Source organism: Malurus melanocephalus, unplaced genomic scaffold, assembly GCF_030028575.1.
Source record: "Malurus melanocephalus ecotype Western Australia unplaced genomic scaffold, MMel_1.1 scaffold_18, whole genome shotgun sequence".
Taxonomy (NCBI): domain Eukaryota; kingdom Metazoa; phylum Chordata; class Aves; order Passeriformes; family Maluridae; genus Malurus; species Malurus melanocephalus.
Genome location: NW_026623250.1, coordinates 1,035,699 through 1,058,572, shown reverse-complemented (window position 1 = coordinate 1,058,572; position 22,874 = coordinate 1,035,699). Strand labels below are relative to the sequence as shown.

Genomic DNA, 22,874 nt, shown 5'->3' with positions numbered 1-22,874 from the left:
ATGAAGCACAATATGGCTCCCCGCTTCAGCTGTGGCTACTGTGAAATTACCACAGTATTTTGCAAATAATTATGGTGAGCAAGATGTTTCTGCATTCTCGCTTTGAATTTTAAGACTAGATATCCTTCAAGTAGCTCCTAATGACCAAAGCCATGCTGAGTTCTATGGTGACAGGTGCTGAACAAAAACATTGCTAGTAAGTGGGCAATGATGCTAATTTCCAGATAAATTTGGTGGGGGGTTCCATCTGCTTTGTATTGAATTCTGGAAGTATTTCCAAGTATTAAATGAGTAATTGTTGTGTACACTCTGTAATATGGTTTTGATAAATTGAGAAAATGCTATCAAAACAAAGTAATCCTTTCTCCAATAGAAAAAAACATTCTTTTACTACCTATCCCAATGTCAACAGTCTAGGTAAATATTATTTTGGCACTTGGCATGACCTAAAGATCAATAACAGTAGGCTCCTTACATTGCCCAAGTTTCAATCAATCTGTACATATAACAGACTGGACTATATACCCAGAACTCCACTAGATTTGTTTTAGGTTGTGACTTAGTATTCCCGACGGTTAATAAACTTTGATACACTACACTTTTTGAAAATGTTTGCACTGCTCTATAATTTATCTTGTGTTTTGATCTAAAACAGCATCCTAGAACATCAGCAATCCACACATTAAAATGTTACATTAATCATTAAAAAGTTGGTATTGTTTCTAATATTGACCTTTTCTTGAATCTTGACATTTCCCTCTCCAAAAATTGTTTGAATAATTGTCTTTTAGCTCATAATAACCAAGTCCATTAATTTTGTTTCTGATCTAGAAGTACAAAAGCATTGTTGCCCAGCAGCCTTATTTTTTATGGAACCAAGAATTCAGTTTCGTAAATTACAGAAGGAAGTGGGGATACCAAACATAACCAAAAGCTGATTTGGGTCAGTTTAAATGCTGGGTTGTTATTCTGGTCAATCCACTTTGTCTGTGTCTCATCTCTATTCACCCTTCTCTGCTTCCAGTAAAAACTGAGAGAATGCAATAAGTACTTCAGTATAGTCAGTRCCTTTCTTGGTGCTCATTACACCTAGAGATCAATGACTGCTTTCAAAATGTTGACAGCTCATGGATACATCAACTTGACTTTTCCATTCATTCCCAGGAAGTTACCTCAGGAAAATCTTAGGAGTCATTTATAACAAACATTTAGTAAAAACATCCAGAGATTTCTACCTTACTACTTTTTCAGTACATACTGATCAAATTGAGATTCAATATGTTCCAGGGAGTATAAGTGAATTAATTACTCATWACATAGGCAAGCTTTCATGAGTTGTTTGTTTTTTATAATTTGTTTAAATAATATGCATGGATAGTGGTAAATTTTAGTGTTTATTGGTTAATTTTCGTTAACCAATAAACATTTCAGGAAGAAGAGGTATCATTTCAGTTTATACTTTAATGAACTGATATGAAAACTTACATGTTACAGTAATTACATAAATTTCTTTATTACAGACTTAATATCATTTAATATTTGATTTGTGGCAATCATGAAAACAAATATCGCCACCACTGGTTAAAATTACTTCCTGAGTAATGTCTCACACATCTAGTTAGCTGGGATTTGGCTRTGTAGAGTTAATTTTCTTTGTCACTGTTACAGTGCTGTGTTTTGGATTCAGCACGAGAGTCATGTTGGTAGCACACTGATGTTTTAGATGCTGCTGAGCAGTGCTCACCCTGAAAGTCAAAGGCTTTTCAGTGTCCCACTGCCTGTCAGGGAGGGAGGAAGGCCAGGAGAGCTGACCTGAACAGGCCAGAGGGATGCTCCAAATCAYAGAACATCATGCCCAGGATGTAAACTGGGGGGAGCGGGCCAGGAGGGACCGACTGCTGCTGTGGACTGGGCTAGGCATTGGTCAGCAGCTGGTGAGACCTGGTCTGTTGTGTGTCACTTGTTTCTGTGGCTTTTATTCCCCTCTCTCCTTTTCATCGTGATTAGAAATAGTAGCAGTAGCAGCAGTAGTTGTAGTAGCAGTTGTAGTGTAATAATATTTTATTTTACTTCAATTATTAAACTTTTCTCATGTCATAGCACAAGTTTACTTTTTTTTAATTCCCACCAGTGAATGGGGAAGGATGAGTGAGCAAGTAGCTGTGTAGTACTTAGTTGTCCACTGGTGTTAAACCACSATTCCAGCTAATCATTATATCTGAATCTTATCTCCTAAATTCTTCAAAAATTTTTTTGTTAGATAAAAATTACAGCCATTTCAGGATAGTGTCCTCTGTTTAGTTAGTTTATATATTGGATTTTAGCTATCGCCTTTTGCCACATGTCTCACAAACTTTGCTCCCGTGCCTCCGCTGGCAGCTGATGCTCTCTCCTTGAGGCTGGAGTGAAGCCATCCCCAGCAGAGGGGTATTGGCTGAGGAAAYCACTCCCTCTGCTGGATACTCGAGCCTCTTGCTCTTACTGCAATCTCAATCCAGCGTTTATCAGATGGATCTCAACTGCGGGTTTACATCTCCCTATCGGCTGGTGGCCCACTGAAACTACAGCCAGTAGTCATCCCCTATGTCTTCCTATAGTGAGCAAAATACACGGCCCACATGTTTCTGCTCAGCTCAGAAATCAAGCAAGAGAGAGAGAGAGGTCTAATGGAAAGAGAAGATGCTTCGTAAGCAAATGAAAGAAAAAAACCAGTGGCAGATTAAAAGAAAAAATAAAACTTGAATGCACATAACAAAAGGATAGGTAAAAATCAGAACAAAAGAATATTAGTACCTGGGCAAGATAAGAGATACATGCAYAAATGGGATAAAGAAAGTGTTTTCAAACAGATACTACAGAAGTCTCACAGAATCTAAGCAGGTATCAGAACTGTATAAAAAATTAATTTAGGAGAAAAATGAAAAATACAAAAAAAAAAAACCCTAATGCAGATACCTAAAGTGGACAGCAGACTTCTAGAACCTAAAGGGGTCTACAAGAAAGCTGGAGACAGACTTTTTACATTGACAAGTTGTGACATGACTAGGGGCAGTGTCTTTAAAGTGAAAAGACAGCAGGTTTAGGTTAGATAGTAGCAAGAAATCCATTTCTGAGGGTGGTGAGACTCTGGAAAAGCTTACCCAGAGAGGTTGTCAATGTCCCATCCCTGGAAGTGTTCAGGGCTGGGTTGCATGGTGCTCTGAGCAACCTGGTCAAGTAAGAGGTGCTCCTGCCCATCATAGGAGGGTTGGAACTCAGTGATCTTTATGGTCCCTTTCAGCTCAGGATAKTCTGTGATTCTGTGGCTACCCCAAGCATGTTCCTTCTGCAAAGTAATATGAGAAATGCATATACCCTGTGTAGCAGAGCAGTCTAACTGTGCAGGCCCATCATCTTACATCAGGGCTGTAATGCTCTCAGTCATTGAAAATTCAGCTTCTGGGAAGATTATGAATAGCTGAAAATTCAATTTTCCTGACATCTGTACTTTACTTCAAAATTGCAATGTTAAAAACATGTGAAACATACATCGGATTCCTCAGCTCAGAAGATGTGCGACCATGGTTATGGGAATGAATCAGACAATGACATCTATCAGATGCAGTAATAGCATCTTTAGCTCTTTTGGTCAGCAATTTGATACCTGAAGGCCTCAGCACAGAAGGGTTGATTCATGAGATGCATGTGTCCCAGGATCATTCAGAAGTGACCAGAACAGTGTTAGATGTGCTGCCCACACACAGTGGCACCCAGAAACAGAAAGCTTTAGCACAAGTGTGTGCCTAGGAGGTAGAACTCCAGTCCACAACTTTCTACAGCTGATCTGGAGCACTCCAAGCAGTAGTACACTCTCACTGCCAACCTGACAAAGGCAATACTCCATGTGAGGAATGTGATTCTTTGACACATCTATGATTTCCAATTGAAAGAGAGCAGGTTTATCTTAGATACTAGGAAAAAGCTATTTACTCTGAGGGTGGTGAAGCACAAAAACAGATTGCTCAGAGGATATGTGGCTGCTGCTTCCCTGGAAGTATTTAGGATCTGGTTYGATAGGACTCTGAGCAACCTGGTCTGGTGAAAGCTGTCCTGACCACAGCAGGAGAGTTGGAATTACATGACCCCGAGGGTCAGTCACAACCCAGGTTATTCTGTGGTTCTATGATTCCTTACTGTGAGGGTGACAGAGCTCCGGAACAGATTGCCTAGAGAGGCCATGGAGTTTTCCTCCCCAGAAATATTCAAAATCTCACTGGATGCCATCTTGCATAACTGTTTTAGGCAAACCTTCTTTAACAGGATGTTAAACTAGATGACATACAGAGGTCCCTTCCAACTCCATTCTGCAACTTCATGATTTTGTGAACAGACTCAGTTTCCCATCTATTATTTGTACCAGGTATTTATGAACTCAGATATTTCTCGAAGCATTTAATCTGTCCAGTGTAATAGATTCATAGAATCATGTTCCCATGGACTCACTTMTCAAGCTTGTCCAAGTTCCTCTGGATTAATTCCCATCACTCAGGCATGTTAGCCACACCACTCAGCTTGGGGTCATCTGCAAACTTCTGAGTGTGAAATTGGCCTTTGTGTCTAGTCCCGGTCCCAGTACAGACCCCTGGGGGACACGAATCATCACTGATATCTGCACAGACAGTGAATCATTGACCACCATCCTCTGGATGCAACCATGCAGCCAGCTCCTTATCAAAGATGTCCATCCATCAAATCCAATTTGGAGGAAAGAATGTTGGGGGTAATCCTGTCAAAGACTTTACAGAGCCATGTTTATCACAGTGTGAAATGATACATATATGATGTATGCAGTCAGCTCTACTGGACTAATGAGACTGCTTAACTTCAGCATGCTAAATCCATTTTTAGTCTGGGTTTGGCAAAGCAAGCAGCAAGGTAGTGAAGGCAGATGGAAATAAAATTTAACTGCAGACAACTGTTGTCTTACAGCAGAATATTTTCATTATCTTCAGTAGAAGGATTTTTATCTGCAGATTTGTTCCCCCACTATTAACAGCAGCTATTTTTTCAGTGCCTTGTTAAAAATTTTGACACTAAGCCAWGTGCATAGCCTCAGAATAATAAGTGTAATGATAAAATTAATGAGCATATTTAAAATATATACACAAAAGAGGGAAATTACCTGTGATAATAAACTACATTGGAAATTCTGTATAACCTTTGCAACTAGAATTTTCTCTGGTTATAAGAAACCCAGGAAGAAGCTCCTRTTGTTCCCAACTGACATACTTGACCTTTAATAACTTGAATTTAAAAACAGCATGTCTTATTACTTCATTGATCTAAAGGTGGATTTTTGACACCTTCTTTCAAAAATGATGGAACAGTCAACAGCTCCGGTGAGGAGGACAGTATTCATGTGTTCTCACTCCTGATAAGAAGGCAGACAGAGGAAATATCAGGCTTTTGGGATCTGGATAAGGGACAGACCATATGATGGTACACACCAAGTACCATTGTTCATGTGAGCTGTGCAGCTTTTCCATTGTCAGGTCAGAGCAAGCTCCCAAACATGGCATTTCTGGAKGCAGGCAGTTTTTGAAAAACGAGATGGAAACTGTAAATCTCTCCCTATAAAAGACCATATAAACACTAGCAAAGACTAGGGGTATGAGAAAATAGCACCGACTGATTGCAGTTGCTGTGAGTTCCCACATGTTCAGAAGCTCTTGCCAGTTGCCTGGCTAGAAATGCTCTCTTTTCACACCACAAAGTGCTTCTGCACCAGAGTTCCACACAGACTTCCCCAGACAGCTTGCAACACAATCAGATTATGCTGGGAAGATGTTTACAGTGAAAAAAATCCAGAGCATCCCTGAGGAAGAGTTTGGTTGAAGTCAYTCTCATCTTCTGCCCAGGAAATGAAAGCAGATGGGATTGAGCCTCTTCTCTTTCCAGGATCTGATCTCAGCTCTGTCTGCTCTCCATGTATCTGGGGCAGGAAGGGAGACCCTGCACCTCCATCACTGAGCCCCATAACACAGGATCAGCCCACAGCCATTGCCAGCAGCAGGATGAAGTCTCTGCAGTCTGCTTAAGGCCTCACAGATGGGATGCTCAGGCATGCTCTGCCAGGATGCGGTCTGGACAGCCTGGAGGTGAACTGCCACCAAGCTGAGCTGTCAAAACACCTTCCCTGCTGAGCAGACAGCCAGAATGCTTCCACTGTAGTCCTGCTCATCTTGTCAGAGTACAGTGACAGCGCTACACAATGACCAGAACAAACTTGTGCTTCTGTGCAGAAGAAAGTATTGYGTGCAACCATACCAAGATTGTAGTGAGAGCAATGGCTGGAGGAGAGAAGAGCTTCAAGACGTAAGCACAGAGTGAGGCATGGAGGGGCCCAGGTCTGGGCTAATGAAGCAATGAGGCACAGATTGGACCTGAAGGCCTCCTCAGCCTAGCAAAGGAGTACATGGCGGTGCTCCATCCCACCAGAAAGGGTTCATCAACCTCAGGCTGCAGCAGACACACGAGCACCAGGAGAAAGCTTCACTGCTGGAAGACAACAATACCAGCTGCATTGTTTTAATGGGAGATTAAGGTTTTTCCTGCAGTTTTCACAGTTTTATATTGTCCTTTTAGTGCCTTCAGATCCTTTTARGGGCCAGCACATTCCTCAGCTGCTGACCTGACTTTGGTTTCACTTCCCGAGTGTTGCCAGAAGCATGACCTCCTGGCGATTGAAGAGGAGCTGTGGGGGCCCTCCTCCTCTTTGTGGGGCACTTGCCTCCAGCGGCACTGAGGAGCTGACACACAAAGATGAGTGTGCTTTTGCAGAAAGGGCCGCAACTCCCAAACCAAGGCCTCCTCACCCAGCACCACTGTTGCGGTGTCCTGTGCCAAAGCCACTTCCCACCAGTGGCCCTATTTCAGCCAGAGCAGCAGAGCYGCAAGAATCTCTGAGCCGTCCTAAAAAATGCTTGCCTAGACATCAGGCTGGAAGGCACCCATGTAAGGCCTGGGCTCTTGCCCCACAGCACCTGCTGATCCTGGTGGCTGGCAACTGATGCAACTGAGGGTGTTGAACCATCTCCAAGAATTGTCCGCATGGGGTAAATGTTGGTGTTCACAGACTGCCTGAAAAAGGGGAAACTCTGGTTTCCTGATTGTCCTCCACACAATGCATCCYAGGTAGAGCTGGTAAAGCAGGGGGTAACCTAAGCAAGATTCTATTGAGTATTGCCCTGGATTGGCAACTCCACTCGATCTCCACAACCATGTTTGCTTGTTGTGACAAGCCAGAGAGACCTGAGGACAAGGAGCTGCTCATCCTTGCCAGCACCTTCACAGCAATGTCACACACTGTGGAACAGAGGAGATCATCAACAGAGGGGAGGAAGAAAAGCCCAGGTCCCTCAGGAAGGACACTTTTCTAGCTCTCCATGGCTCAAGCACTTCCCAAGCACACCCCACACAGACAGCTCACGGCTCTCTCCATCGGCCCCAATAAGCCATGTTAGGGAGCTCAAAAGCAAAGGCATAGTTTACACAGAAAGTGCCCTGGATTCTGAGTATCACTTTCAGAGATTCACAGAGATGCTCACTGCTGGAAACTGATGCCCGAAAAAGGCATTCTCTGATTTTGTTTTCCCAGTCATCATCCTTAAAAACTGAAATACTCAACAAATAAGAACAGTTACTTTTTAGGCATTTCAGCTATGCTTTAATAAAATATTAGGACTCTGCTCAGCTGTTAGTAAATAAACTCCTAGAGCCATATGAGATGCCCTCAGGTACAAAACCTGGTCTCTAAGTGCCACTTTAAAGGACCATGTCATATCTGTCAACATCATAAACCAGTGAGAATTTTAAGAAGCACTGAAGATRTATATGTGGGTATCTCAATCAGGGCTTGCATCAAAATCATAAAAAAGACTCAGAGTACCAGCTTTCCATGGCCGAGCAGCTCCTAAATTGTCTGCAATTTATAATGTCCATAATAGAAACTACAAATTTTTATGCATGTTTAAGCCTAATGTCTTGCCCAAACATTGTGGGCACATAGCTTCTTCATTAAGTGTTTGTCCTATAGCTTATGCCTGAAATGAGGATGTGACTCAATCATGTCAAAGGCCATAAAATCAACCGCTATGTTAGTTTGTGACATTAGTGCTTCCACCTGGAGTTCAGTCATGCCACATCTGTGGCAGCATCCTGCTCAGTGCTGGAAGAAAGAACCTTTTAAGGAGTCTCACTCTGCACTAATTCTGCAAGCAAAACAGGTAAAGCAGAGAGCTCCCTTTCAGCCCTTCAGCATTTAGTTTTGGCAATTGAAATRGTATCTGAATGAGGATATTGTCTTGTGAGTGTAAGACAAATTTTTCATAATTAAATATTTTAATTACAGAACTGAAACTGGAACATGTACATAAGCAAGGTAATTCCAGAGTAATTTAGAGATTAATTGACTGCCCATTGATTTATTATGTACCAATATTTTTATCTGGTAACTTCCAGCAACTTCACAGACTAAAGAGAGTTCAGAATATCATTAAAAGGAAACAAAAAGAGAACTTAATACAACAGAAAAATATATGGAAATAATTATTTCTACAAAAATACATTGTTCACAGGGTATATCCACTCAAACAGGTCATATGAAATTATTACTTTGATCTGTTCTCAAGGCTAATGTGATTCTTTAAGCTAGGGTATGTTCTAAAATCAAAACTGGATTGCATTGTTTTCTTCAGTAGTCAGAAAAATGACTAATTCTCTCTACATATTCTCTACTGAATATTTGTAAGGCATAAGATTAAATACATTAGGCATATATTCATTTACATAAAAAACAAACACTACTTAAAAGCTAAACTCAAAAACAATTTTCAGTTTCACACAGTACTAGCTGAGCAAGAAGCTGGAAAAGATCTAGCCATGTGCACTCAACCCAGAAAACAAAAAATGTCCTGGGCTGCATCCAGAGCAGCGTGGGCAGCAGGGCCAGGGAGGGGATTGTGCCCCTCTGCTCTGCTCTGCTGAGACCCCACCTGCAGGGCTGCATCCAGCTCTGGGGTCCCTGCACAGGAAAGGTATTCTGTTGGCATGAGCTCAGACTCAAGATGACTTCTGGAATACCTCAGTTGTGAAGAAAGGCTGAGAGAGGTGGGACTGCTCAGCCTGGGGAGAAGAAGGCTCCAGGGAGACATTACAGCACCTTCCAGTGCCTAAAGGAGGTCTCCATGAGAGCTGGAGAGGAATTTCTAAATTTCTAAGAACATGTGGCAATAGTACAAAGGTCACAGTTTTAAACTGAAAGAGGGCAAGTTAAGATTAGATATTAGGAAGAAATTATTCACTGTGAGGGAGGTGACACACAGAAACAAGTTGCCCAGAGACTTTTTGGATGTCCCATCCAAGGAAGTGTTCAAATGCCAGGCTGGATGGGGCTTTGATCAACTTGGTCTAATGGCAGGAGGGTTTGGAACCWGGTCAAATCTAAGATGCTTTTCAATCCAAATCATTCTATAGTTAATTTCTTTACATCTCAGTTTAGGGACAAGCCTGGTATATGTARGCATTAGCACTAATGACTGAAAGAAATTTTCACTCTTTTGAACCCATTCCTATTGAAAATTTAAATTGATAATTCTAAAAAAGATATGGATTTCAATCTGCTTTCATAAACTATATACAACTATAAAGATTTAATTTAGACAATGGTAAAACAGCAGATGATGCTGGAGTGTTATAGAAGATTAAACTTCAAATAGAAATTACGGTGCAAAGCTGTTCAGAACGTTTGAATGGCAGCAGCATTAAAAAAATCCTGAACTCCTTTATATTCCTTCTGAAGGATATAAAAGATATTTTTACATTACTTAGGAAACATTTTTATATCATATTAAAAATAGACATGACAGTGACTCTCATGGGAAAGAAAATCAGGACTAAACACAGAGACACAGCCATGAGGTAGCAAATTACCAAGGATAATCTCCTTTTCACAGAAAGTGTAAAATCTTTTTTTAAAAGTGTCACAACCAACTTCTGTAAACTTTGTAACAGCTGCACTTCAAGTTAGTTGGTGTTTTTCCCCAACACTTTTCCTAGGAAGCTTATCCAAAAATCTGCCTGGTACTATTACTACAAMTTTTCAATTCCCACTCTACAATTCTTATTGGTGAATTCATTTATGGGGGTTTCTTGTATACATTTTCTAAGTTACATAAGGCTATTTTATTTCCTCAGTGATGACTTTTCAAGAAAAACTTTTATCTGCAATTTTTGCTGAACTTAGTAAGCAAAGATATTTCTGTTTTCCCATAAGGCAGGCTCTATCAATTTTTATCACCTTAGTATTTTTCTTTGTGTCTACTCTAGACCAAATTAATTTTAAAAAAATTACTACTATCACTAACTGTATTATTTCAAATAAAAAATTASCAGAGTGTTGATATTCACATGCATGTACTAGAAATACACCCACAGTTCAGGGCACAATTAGTCTTTTCAGAGCTGTATTACACAGTCAAYGCACAGACAACTTGTAATCAATTAATATACTCCAATACTTAGCCTCTTTATTGCTTCCAATTGATGAGTCACCACCTGACAGCAGAAATTCTTGCCAGCAATCTCTAAGTGCATAACCTTGTACATATTCACCTGAATCTCATTCATTTTCCAGTTCTCCAACAGCCAAGGATATAAAGTCAGAATTTTTTGCAAGTTCTAATCCAGCTGCAATTTAAGCAGTTTTAATTGTTATTCCACATTCTAAAAACAATTACTATATGCTGGTCAGTATTTTTTTCATTCCTGTCCTTTCCTATTCCTCGAAGGTCTGTTTAAAATATTTCTTCAAGTAATTATCCATTTAATTCTAACATCTGAAATTCTGAAAGTATTACCCTAGCTTGGGTAATRCTTGGGTATTTAAAGAAATTCTTGGGTTTTAAAAGAAATTTAGCTTCAAATTTCAGATATCTTCTCCAAATTCCTGAGCAGTTCAGATTGACTGAATTTCTTTAGCTTATCTAAGCTCACGTTCCAAGTCAAGCACTTCACCTGAAGACATACTTTCGTTTTTCTTTACTAAAAACTAAACTGATCAACTTAATTAGAAGCCCTGATCAAAATCCACAATGACTGGTTTAACGGTAATRTCCTTATTATTTACACAAACTAAATATAAAATATAAACTAAATATAAAATAGTTCAAAACCCTGTTCAAAGGCTCTTAGTGCAATTTTTTATGTCCCTTTAGTGAAAAAAACAATTCATCCTTGAAGATCCCTCAAATTCCCTTTCTGATGTAAGCTTCACAATGCTTTGGACACAGACATGTTCTTCTCCATCTATGTATATTCACATAGATCACAAACTTTTTGAAACCATGGAGCATGGAGAAAAAAAKAATCCTTTTATTTTTAGTGGATAACTAGTATGTTCTCCCAAGTTATGGGAAATGTGACATAAATGAGCACATTGCAGAAAGAAGTGACTTTAGGTCTCTTTTCTGTGAGTAGTTTCCCTTCCAGGAACTAGCTCTCARCAGCTGATAAGCAATTGTTCAGTGACTTACTGTATTTGCAGTACCTTTTCTTTTTATGATGATTTCTTTTAACCTCCCTCAAGATGGCAGGATTCCTTGACCAGCAGGATTCCAATGCACAGAAAGGATACCTACATTTAACACAGCTCTGGATTCCATTCCAGGGAATAAGTGACCATAAATTAAGAAAATTACATTAAGAATCACTTAATTGGATCTACTCCTATGTGACTTAAAAAAGCTTTTCCCAGGCTTGGGAAAAGTTATAGGCTATAATCCAGCCTATAACTACACACAGCAATTTTAGATGGATTTGATTTTCAAAAGGAAGGGAAGTTCCAGGAAGGGAAGTTCCGGGAAGGGGAGGGGAGGGAAGTTCCGGGAAGGGGAGGGAAGGGAAGGGAAGGGAAGGGAAGGGAAGGGAAGGGAAGGGAAGGGAAGGGAAGGGAAGGGAAGGGAAGGGAAGAACCACAAAACCAAAAACAACACCCAAAAAAAATTCTACCAAACAAAAAAATCACCTCACAAGTAATAGCAACAATTATTTTCCTTCTGTGCTCAGTATCCAAGTCCTAGAAGTTCTACCCAACAATTTCCATTTCTTCATTCWTTTCTCCTAATGCTCCCTCTCTGACCATTTTCTATGATATGGTCCTCCAGAACAGATGACCAAATAATAGATATGAAGGTCTTGGAGATRACCACAGTTACTGGAGCAACCTAATGGGTCAAAGAACCAGGAATTACAGACAGGGTTAATGCCTTGGGTAGTCATTAGTGTACTATTAAAGAGCTGAAAAAAAATGTAACTCCTTGTATTGAAGAAGTAATTTCTCTAGAAGAATGACAATAAGGTTCATCCCCTCCCCTAGGCAGTTATATAAGCACAATTGGAATGGAAATAACATGCACCTGGTTGTGAACGATTCAGGTGATTGCTGGAATACATAACCACTTGTTAGAGCTTCTCATGGAGCGCCTGTGAGCTGATGCACTCTCTACTGCCATGGACGTGAAAACAGAATGTGCTGCTGTGTATGCACCAATCACTACAATCCTGCAGGGTGCTTCACTGTTCAATGATGCACTGCATAAAGCCTTCAACAACACGATCAGGGTCTCCAAACAGCCAAGACACTCTAGTTTCTGACTTACTATGCATCTGTTTGGCACAGATCCTTGAACTCCCACTGAAGATTTAAGAGGCTATTCCAGGAAAAGGCGTTTCATATACAGTGTGCCTTGGCATTGACTCCTGCATGAGTCAGTCATGAGTCCCAAAGCCACAGCACAAGCAATATCCATTAACCTCTTTAATTCATCCTCTCTAGCCTTGCACAGTCCAGCTGCCCTGTGATAGACAAACACTACCTGTAAGATAAYACAGTTAACCACACAGCACAGCTCAATGGCTCTGAATATAATCCTATAGCCTTCAGAAAAGTTTCGTTTTTCCTCATCAAAAATAATAAGGCTTTCTGAAAAAAACGGTTTTATACTGTTGTTTGAAAACTTTTCACATGATCAGGACTGCAAATAGCAAAAATTAAATAGAACTACACGCTCTCCCAACTTAAAAAAATTAACCAAGTAAAGAATTCTCTTGTTACAGGGAATTCTGTAATAACAGGGTAGAAATAGCAATAGGTTATCAAGGAGCAAATATTAGTAAAAAGATCAGGTAAATGAGAGCACTGGGGGAAAAAAATAGTGTTAATGCATTTGGGTGTGCATGAAAACCCAGGTCTTACTGTGAGTCCTACATCAGCCATACTAGCTATCTGGTAACACAACCTTGTCTTGACCAGCAGGGATTGTACATTGACATACAAGAAAGATGGCAGAAATTTTATACCCTAAACATAACAAAAATATGGAAATGGAGGCTTCAGTGCTCCGAATGACCTCCACGGGCAAAAAAAAAAAAAAAAAAAAAAAAGTGAGGAGACTAATTTTATTTTCCTCAGCAATCCTCCAGCTTTCTTACTCGCATATTGCTTTAATAACTGTTCCCTTCCTGCGTTTGAAGCGGATCAACCATCATTAGCAGACGGTCAGCTACAAGCACTGTAAGGTCCCGCTCAAGTCACACTGTCACCGCAAGAGGCCAAATCACCACTGAGGTGCAAAAGGCGCCGCATGCAAGTCGCCAGCTCACTCCTCTTGGCTGCCGCGCCACTGACGCTCACCGGCCCGGAGCCGCCGTGCCGCCTTTCCTTCCATGGAGCCCCGTGTGATGTGCACACCCCTGTGTGATTTCCTACAAGGAYTCATAAGTGCACTTCATTCCCGCACCCCATTTCATTAACACTTCCTCCTTTCTTTGGGTGCCCATTAGGACAGTCGGGGGCTGCTGTGGACACAGACTAGCAGGTGTCGGCTGGCGGGCACTCGCCGGGCACTGAAGTGTTCCTGGCCTCGCTCTATGACTGCACGATCGCTGAGTCTGGTCTTGTTCCTCGGGTCTGAAGGAACGCAAGTTTTGCACCATGCCCTACTGAAAGTTTTCTTTGCGTTCCCTTGATTTCCTCGGCCGCTTTTCTCTCGGGTCACAGCCTACTGGCGGGAGTGACCCCACCCCGCTCCATCTCTGCCAGTCAGRAGGCGAGAGGACGTGCCAGTCTCAGGTCCCGGCACGGCGCAGGCTAGCGCGGCGCTGCCCTCGTCCCTGCCCTCGTCCCTGCGACAGCCGCCGGCTTGGGTGCCGGAGTCCCGCGGTGACGGTGGGCGCAGCAGCCGCCTGAGCGCCCCGGGCTGCCCCCGTGTGCTCCCCGCGTCCCGAGGGCAGAGGCCGCGCTGGCGGAGCGCTTTCCGCCGCCGTTTGTCTCCCGTCTCTTCCCGTTCGCGGCAGCAGCTGCTGCTGCGCAGCCCCTTCCCCGCCCGCCCGGTCGCTCCAGTGCCGTCGCCTCCTCCTCGCAGCCTCGCACGGCGCGGCCCGGTGAGCTGAGCGGGGCCGGGACGGCGGGAGGCGCCGCAGCCGCCCGTGGGGCCGAGCGGGGCCTGGGCCGGGGGCGCGGGGGGCACGGAGGGATCGCGGCGGGGCGGCCACCTGCCCGGAGCCGGGACAGCGGCCGGGCTGCCCATCCGAGGGGCAGCCTCGCTGCTGCCCGCAGTAAGTTGGTGGTGCCGCCGCCGGCCTTCAGCACCCGCCGCGCCGGGGTCGGGCCTGGGCCGGCTCCTGGGGTGTCCGAAGCAGCGGCTGCGGCAGTGCTCAGCGTGGTTTCCCTACAAGGGCTGGGGCAAGGGCACCCTGCTTATTCCGGACTTTACTGTGTGCAACAGCTAATGTTTGTATGTGTATTACGGTCATGAAACAGATCTGATCTTGGGATCTTAATGGAATTACATGCTAGTCCGTGGTTTTCYATTGATCTGCTCGATCTCTTCCCTGTCAAAGCCATTTACACACTCCAGACCCTAACTGTGCTGGGAAGACCTGTTGACTTCAGCCCCRTGCAGTAGGGGTTTTAGGAAGTTAAGAAATACGTTGCAGGTAACATCCCCTCCCTTTTCATTGCAAGTTTTGTTTTAATGGCGTGTGTTAGTCTTGCTGCAAAAGAAAGAGTATCACATGCTGGTCATTCTCTCATCAACCAGTCTTTACTGGTTGGAAGTCATCAACTTCCATGCTACAGAAGTTGATCACTCGATGGCTGAAGTTGTAGAAGAGTTCATAGACAAGAAGGAGGCGGTACAGGAGCAATGATGCATCTTTGTGCGTTTCTTCTTTGGCAGCCTGGAGACAGTCCTTTGAATTTTCTGTCTCCCCATCTTAAGTGCTATTTTATTGAGAAAAACCATTTKTAAAAGTGTTTCTTTCAGCATTAATACTTTGGAGATCAGAAGCTAGCAGCAGATTTTTAAGTGTACCTTAATGTTTTCCATGATAGTTTCTCTGTCTGGTAAAGTGTTGGTTCCCCCTTCTCTGGGAGCAGGAACTTCTGGTATAGACTCTTGTCTAGGACAACTCATCTGGCTTTTCTCTGTCATCTTCTGCAAAGCTGACAGTCATCTAATATTTTTTCAAGATTCTTGGTAACTAATTCTCAAGTTTCTGTGCCCTAGTTTCTTGCTGCAGCCTAATTACTGTAATTCACATGGCTGCAGTATTCTGAGGGGATCACAGGTGATTTTTGAACAAAAGACATTGATAACCACTTATGCCTTATTTTCTTATTTTTATGTATTTGTGAATGAAGGGCAAGTTAGTTGAAATTCTAGACCAGATTCCAACAGAAATATAGGGGTTTGTGTTTAGTTCATCACTCTGAGAATTTTTAACTGGAGCTGTACRTCATGTTTTTAAGCAATTTTTTTGAAGATGGAATGACAGAAACTTAATACATCATAGAATTTGGATTTTATAAGAAATTTAGATACAGATAGGCATTCTTCAATCTTTTTTCCTTTGAAAGTGTATGTAATCTGTCTAGTCTCCTTAGCTGGTAAAACTTCAGTGAGTTCTGCATCCATAACTTGCATTCACAAGAATAGCTGACCCATTTGAAAGAGTTCATAAGATAGCAATGACAGATGGAGATCAAGAAAGCATTATCTGTGAGGRAAAAGGGAGAGATTTATTTAGTTCAAAGACAAGATTGAAGGGGAGCTAATATCTAATAAGTGCTTAAAATTGTAAAATGTTCTTGCACAGAAGAAAAGGAGCAATTTTGTTCTCAGTATTCACAGCAAATAAGGGAAATTACAACAAAATTTCATTTAAGTATTAGGTGAAAAGTTAATAAAAGATAAGAAGGCCATGGAATTGTTTGGAAGGGCTGTGAAATCTTCATCAAAGGTCTCTTAAGAGATTAGACATTTTCAAGAGAGACAATTTGGGCTGACTTGGAGAAGTCTTAGGACTCTGCTACTGTTTTTTCTGGGACTAAATAATAGAAAAGGCTTTGAAGGTCATCAAACAAAAGCCATGGAAAAACACAGGCGTTTTAAGTTCTGATGCATCTGCATGCTATTTTGGAGGCAAACATGAGTTCATACAAAGCAACTGACCTGAAAGCAGTACAGCCACAACACACATGRCTCAGTACTAAGATGAAAAGGCCCACTCAGGGTGGCACTATTTTTGGAGTTTCAAATGGAAAACATCTTTATATGGGCACTTTTTGCTGAAAGAGAACAAAATGCCTTTGAATAGTTTTACATGTAAACCAAGACAAATAAAACTTAGGAAAATATATCCAAAACATTATGGTTAAATGGCATTTAATAAAAAAAAATCCTATGTTCACATGCATTTATTTGAAGTTATCTACAAAACAAAAGTCAATGCCAGTGTGATGAGAAACATCACTTTTGCTGTTTTGTAGCAAGATGAATGTAGAAATCTCTGTGATATGTTAACATATATTTGTAGTTTCTCCTGTCATTTTTAAGAAATGTATAAGGAACATACATGCAGATTTTTAGTAGACCTACAGGAGTTTTACTTTTTAAATACTCCTAGGCCAGAAGAGCCCTTCAGCCTAAAAGTATCCACTTGAGTTGGATTTTTTCCCATGTATTTCACTATCAGCCTTCTTGGTTACACGAAAATACAGCTCATGCCATGTCTTTTATTACACATATAGTATGCACTCATTTCTCTTACGTAATTTTAAATAAAAGGTATATGCTGAACTAAGTCAAACTAACTAAATGACTAACTGTATGACTAACTAACTAAAAGACTTCATTTTGAACTAAAGTTTGGAAGGTATGATATAGATTAAAGGATTGTTTACATCATTTCAAATGCCAGTGATCCTTCGAGAGCCTTTGTTTGCATGACTTGAACCTTGTCTTTTAAATATAGCGAGTGTGTTTATTYATCAGTCCTTTATCTGATTGTTGAGAGGTCTATGCCCTGCTCCACTGAGCATCATAAGCCTCAAATGAAGCAGCTGTTCAACAGATAACAAAACATCCTTTTCTCTTAGGGGAACAGAATKTATATAGAGGCTTAAATATATCATTTGAATACAAAAATCCAGCATAAAAAATGATGCAAGGTATATATCACTTCATTTCAAGAGGGCATTTGAGTAGATGAGGATATGGCTGTCCCTGAAAAGAATGTCTGAGCTAGCCTTGTGTAAAAAATCTTTCTAGTCCATGATGGTTGATCTAGATTTTAGGTTCTTACTGAGCTGTTGGAAAATTTAATAAATTCTAGAAAGGTGTTACAAATTTGCGATGAATAAATTAATTAAAACAGCTTTAAAGTGTTTGATACTAAAGAATTTCGTAATCATTCTTTCAGTATCCTGTGGTGCGTTATGTTATAACAGCAAAGTGATTAAAAGTACTTCGAAAAATTTTCAGTCTGAATTTACTTTTTTTTTAAATGTCATTCATAGATAGGTTCATTATTTTATGCATTCCATTTTTGAAATGTGTATAATACAGAAAGTAGCAGCACTGATATATGTGGGTTAGTAAAAACTTGAGAGCTTAAGTCAAAGCATTTGAATCATTCCATTTTTGTCAGGAGCAAGACAGCATAAGTTCTTATCTTTTATGTGTCTCTTCTGAGATCTGCTTGGCTGTCTTAAGATACTTTAATGGACCCTTAAAAAAAAAAGATTTATTGTGGCATTTTGCTAGAAAATATTTAATGTTTGCCTTAATTTCACTTTTTAAGCTTAGGGTGGATCTGGTTGTTAAAAACTTCATGTGCTACTGAGTTCAGAGTCCAGTGTAGATACACATACATGCTTGTCCTTGTCAAACTGTGTTTCAAACCGTTGCACTTGTATAAAAAGCAGAAAATCTGAGGAATGAAGACTTCACATGTAAATTTAAGACAATGAGTTACCTCTGTGTGTGTTTCGTAGTTTTTGATTAAATCAGAAAAAAGGCAGAAAAAGGAATGATAGAAGTGGAGAAAATACAGAAGACTATATGTCTCAACAAGGCAAACTGTTCTCCAGACAACCTGTAGTGAGGACCTCAAAGTTTCTTTACTTAGTGAAAACGAAAATAATTTAAATSTTAAAATAGTTGCAAATTCGGATTTTTGGACTACGTTACTTTTGATACTGTTTTTTAGTTTTATATTCCAGCTTCCCCGTCAAATAGTGCTGTGAAATTCAGCACTCTGAGTACGCATAACTGTCATTAAGGGCTTGAGTTGGCATGTAGTTGAAAAAGATTTTCTTGTTTTTTTTGTTTAGCTAGCAGAAGGGGGCAAAAACATAAATATGTAGAAAGAAGAGCTGGAAGATCTTTGGAGAAAACATTACAAAAAGAGAAGACTTTGGAGAAAGGTAGAGAAGACCAGAGAGACGGTCAGGACACAGCAAGACACAAAGAGACAAAAATATTATATTTGTCCTTCTTTTTTACTTAATTTAGGTCCCTGTCTCACAAGGAGGTTAATGCATGAAAAACTTCGTTGAGCCAGTAGTGCTGATCCTTGCACAAAAAACAGTTTAAGAGAGCAAGCCTGCAGGGGCATATTAAGAGTTTTCATCATCCGTAGTTTTATGTCCATATTTATTTTTGTTATGAAGCATTATGTGTGTGTATGTTTATTTATTGTTTATGACAGCAATGACTTATTCACATAGTCTAGAAAAACTGTAGTTGTCTTTTGTCCAAGTATTGGACAAGTTTTTTCTTTGGCTGATTGGTTGGGTGTGCTTTATTTTATTTTGGTTTTAATTGTTTTGTTGTTGTTGCTTTCTAGTTCTTTTATGCAACCTGGAAATAAAACCAGCTGTTTCACTTTACTACTTAAAACATCCTGGTGTCATGCTATACAAGATCAGAGAATGTTTGTAAGTAAAGTATTAGTCTTCTCTACAGTGGTGAGAATATTTATGGATTTCTGGGTTGCAAGAGAAAAGTGGTAGTTTCCACAGGTGGCTGAATTGTATGTTTTGTAATCTTTGCAGGTCAACATACAGAGCTGAAAAATCACAAGTTGAAATAATGAACAACCAAGTCTGGTGTTCTGCATTGCTGGTTATGTAGGAAATACATAGCAAATTCTGTTTTTCTTGCAAAATGTCATGTAAAAAACCAATCTGAAGTAAGTGTAGCTTCTTCTGAGGGTGTTTGTAAGTTCTTCTAGTGCCATTTGTTTTAAATGAAAGAGAAGTCTTAAACTTAGCCTTACTAATCGTTTGGATGAAGATAAGTAGTATAGACAATTCCCTAGAGAGGAGTGTAAGAAGTAGTTTTAGTGAAGCTGGGTAGACAGTGATCACCTTCCTGTTCGGCAGCATGAAGGCTGGTGTTTATGGACACTGGACTACTAGCCTATGTACAGCATTACCATTTCAAACATAAAAATGAGGTTTGGTTTTGATGGTTTTAAAGCAGTTGTTTGTTTGTTAGTGGGTAACTCCTTGTGTCTAAGGTGTGTTTTAAAGATTGATTCTAATTTCCACTGTGGTAGTTAACTGTGCGTAAAATGTCCCTACATCAGGAAATWTTGCTCTTCATTTTTAAAAAACGGGCCATAGTCCGTGCACACAAATACAGAAGATTAGCCTGCCGTGAGTGGGTTTATGCCCTGCTTAGTAATTTATATTGTCTTTACTGGAATAAACAGAAGGATAATTACATAGGACAAAACCACGACAGAGTATTTCATACTGTTTTACAATGGCAATTAGTAATCATAAAGAGGTAGGGTCTTTCCAAATGTGTCAAAATGCCTACATGCAATGACCTTGAATCAGTTAAAAAGCAAGTAGGAAGTGCTGATATTTTTTATTAACACATTAGTAATGCAACAACATTCTTTTTCACACTGGAGAGGATATAGCCAATAGATGTAGAAACAAAGTTATTTTTTTAAGATCAAGATGGAATTAGTATTATCAATAAACCCCATTTTAATCACTCTGCTTACAGAGCTTGAGGTTCTGGAATAATTTTCACACTTTATATTTGGAGGGTTTTTTTGTACATGTTTTGAAGTGATTTTTATGGGGGAATTGGGAAATTTCAACTCCTTCCCTCGAAGAAATGTAGTGAATAGAAGGAGATGTCATTGTCCATGCCCCATGGTGGAGTTTTTAGTTGTGAGTGGAGATCCACCTCATTGTGCACATGACTGAAGTAGCTTCTCTAGTTATGTAGATAGCAGATAAAGAAAGTGTAATTTAATGGTGTATCTGAAGATTTGGGAGGCAAAGACACTAGTATGATAAGAAAAGTAATGTTTTCAGCATGTTGATTTTCACTGATGAATTTTAGACCACACAAAGACATACCTGAAAATGAATGGCAAATTGTAGAAGAAATTTTAAAACAAATGTTGAAGTTCACAAGTATACAAATACTGTATGAACACTTTAAATTAGAATTATATCTAAATTGAAGTACAGTTAGTCTCCACAGGTAGGAGGAAAACAATAGCATCGACGTGGCAAATGGATTTATCTGTCTTCTGTCAATACTTGGGGTATTTTTAGAACCTTCTGTCTTCTGTCAGTAGTGTCACTTTTAATTTTCAGCATAATAAAACTTKTATTCCAATCACTTGCATAACATAAGAGTCCACAACTTTCCACATTCATAAATTTTCACAACTGATTTTATGACTTTCTCACCAGAGTTTCCTTATATTTTTAGCTATTTCTGTAACTCTACTTCAGGTAGATAATAGTTATTATTTTAGTATTACTTAGTGAAAAACTACAGGTTTTTAAATATTTTTTTCTCTTCATTTGATCATATCATTGCAGTAAAAACTGTAAAATTGCCAGGATTACCTTGTTTCTCTGCTAGTTATTCTAAAAAGAATTTTAAAATTAATTTGAAACTACTTGTGGCATTTGTGTATTGCTAATTACAGTCTTCATATAAACTATAACTTACACTTTTCTGTCTTTGCTGAAAAATTATACCAGCTGACAGTGATTCTAAAAGTGAGTTACAGATATTCTTGGAAGGCCAGCAACTGCATACTTTCTGTTCTTTTAAACAAAACAAAGCCACCTTCAGACGCCTACATCTCCACAGTGGAGTTTGTCCAATGTTCTTCGATTCAGAAATAGAGAACTATTGACAGTATCTACCTGATTTTTAGAAACACATATTTGAGAGTTATCATTTGTTAATGTTTACTGAATTTGGGAAGCTGACTTCTGGCTACATTCAGAATTTTAAGAAAGCTTGCATAGATGTTGGGTATCAATACAATAAGTGTTTTTTTAATAGGTATCACAACCCGCAGCTGCTGCTCAGAAGTCTTGCAATGTATGGCATGTGAGCTTAGAAACCATTCCAGAGTGGGTAAAGTATGTCATTGAGAAAGGTAGATTTTTTTCCCTCCCTTGCATCTTTATAATTCAAATTATAAAGTTATTAAGGGGGACAAGTTTCAAGGACACTTTTCTACCAAGGTCCATGTGTGTTACAGAGACCTTGTAACTGAGGGAATTCTCAGGAACTTCTATCATTACCATTTACAGGACTATATTTTTTCCTCACTAAAATGTTKTTTCATTTTGTTTTGTTTTTAATATGTGCAGAAGTGCTACAAGTGATGAATTCTGTTTCCTACTCTATAACAGATCAATGTATTTGTGGTTGTCCAAATAACTGGGTTGGGCACCTCTAAGTATTTTCCAATGCTTAGTATTACCTTTATTACCTAAGTTTTGAGGTTTGCTTTGTTTCAATCATTGTATCTTGCAGTACAAACATGTATGTTGATAGTGACAGCAAGAAGCATGTTTCCCCATAAAAGTGGATTGGAGGTTTGTTAAGAGATCAGTTTTTGGAATATGATGTTTTATATTCTTAAGTTTTTTATACTTAATGTGCTCTTATGTCATAGAAATAGAAAGCAGATACTTTCCTGCAAATTCAAAAGTCTGACGACGAGCCAGCATTACTGCTTTTTAGTTTTAATTGTCCATTTGAAATTACAAACCATCTCATACATTTCCTATTATGCTGACTGCTTCAGTTGAGTATTTTCTTTTAAATTGTTTTAGATCTGGAAGTTAATGTTGCATAGATGCTAGTAAGCTGTGCTTTTCTTTTGCCTCACATATTTTCTTTTATGAATCTTTGATTTTGAGAAGCAAATTATATTTGCATTCCTTTCTCCTTAGACTTCAGTGTAGAATTTTACCATATTGCAAGCAATTTCTGTCCTAAGCAAATCCATGCTAAAAATGGTGCGCAAAGAGAAAAAGATTGTCGTCACCAAAACTAAGCATTCAAAAACTTAAAAAAATTTCAACTTACTTCATTGTGTTGCTCTATGTGGTTTTTTTGTTAAACATTAAACTTTTTTAAATTAGTGATCTCTTACACTTCAATGACATATAATAGAATAGTTTTTCTGCTTCAGAAACATTAATCTTAAAG

The 22,874-nt window shown here is 39.7% G+C and overlaps 1 protein-coding gene across 1 annotated transcript in view; it reads left to right on the top strand.

Annotated features, from left to right (window-relative positions):
- Window positions 1-22,874, top strand: part of RNF180 (ring finger protein 180) — a 126,983-nt gene that overhangs the window by 41,514 nt on the left and 62,595 nt on the right. The window contains 6 exon segments of the mRNA XM_057389579.1: window positions 13,570-13,773; window positions 14,392-14,437; window positions 14,440-14,476; window positions 19,438-19,475; window positions 19,477-19,572; window positions 21,714-21,807. Coding sequence (XP_057245562.1) covers window positions 13,570-13,773; window positions 14,392-14,437; window positions 14,440-14,476; window positions 19,438-19,475; window positions 19,477-19,572; window positions 21,714-21,807 — 515 coding nt within the window.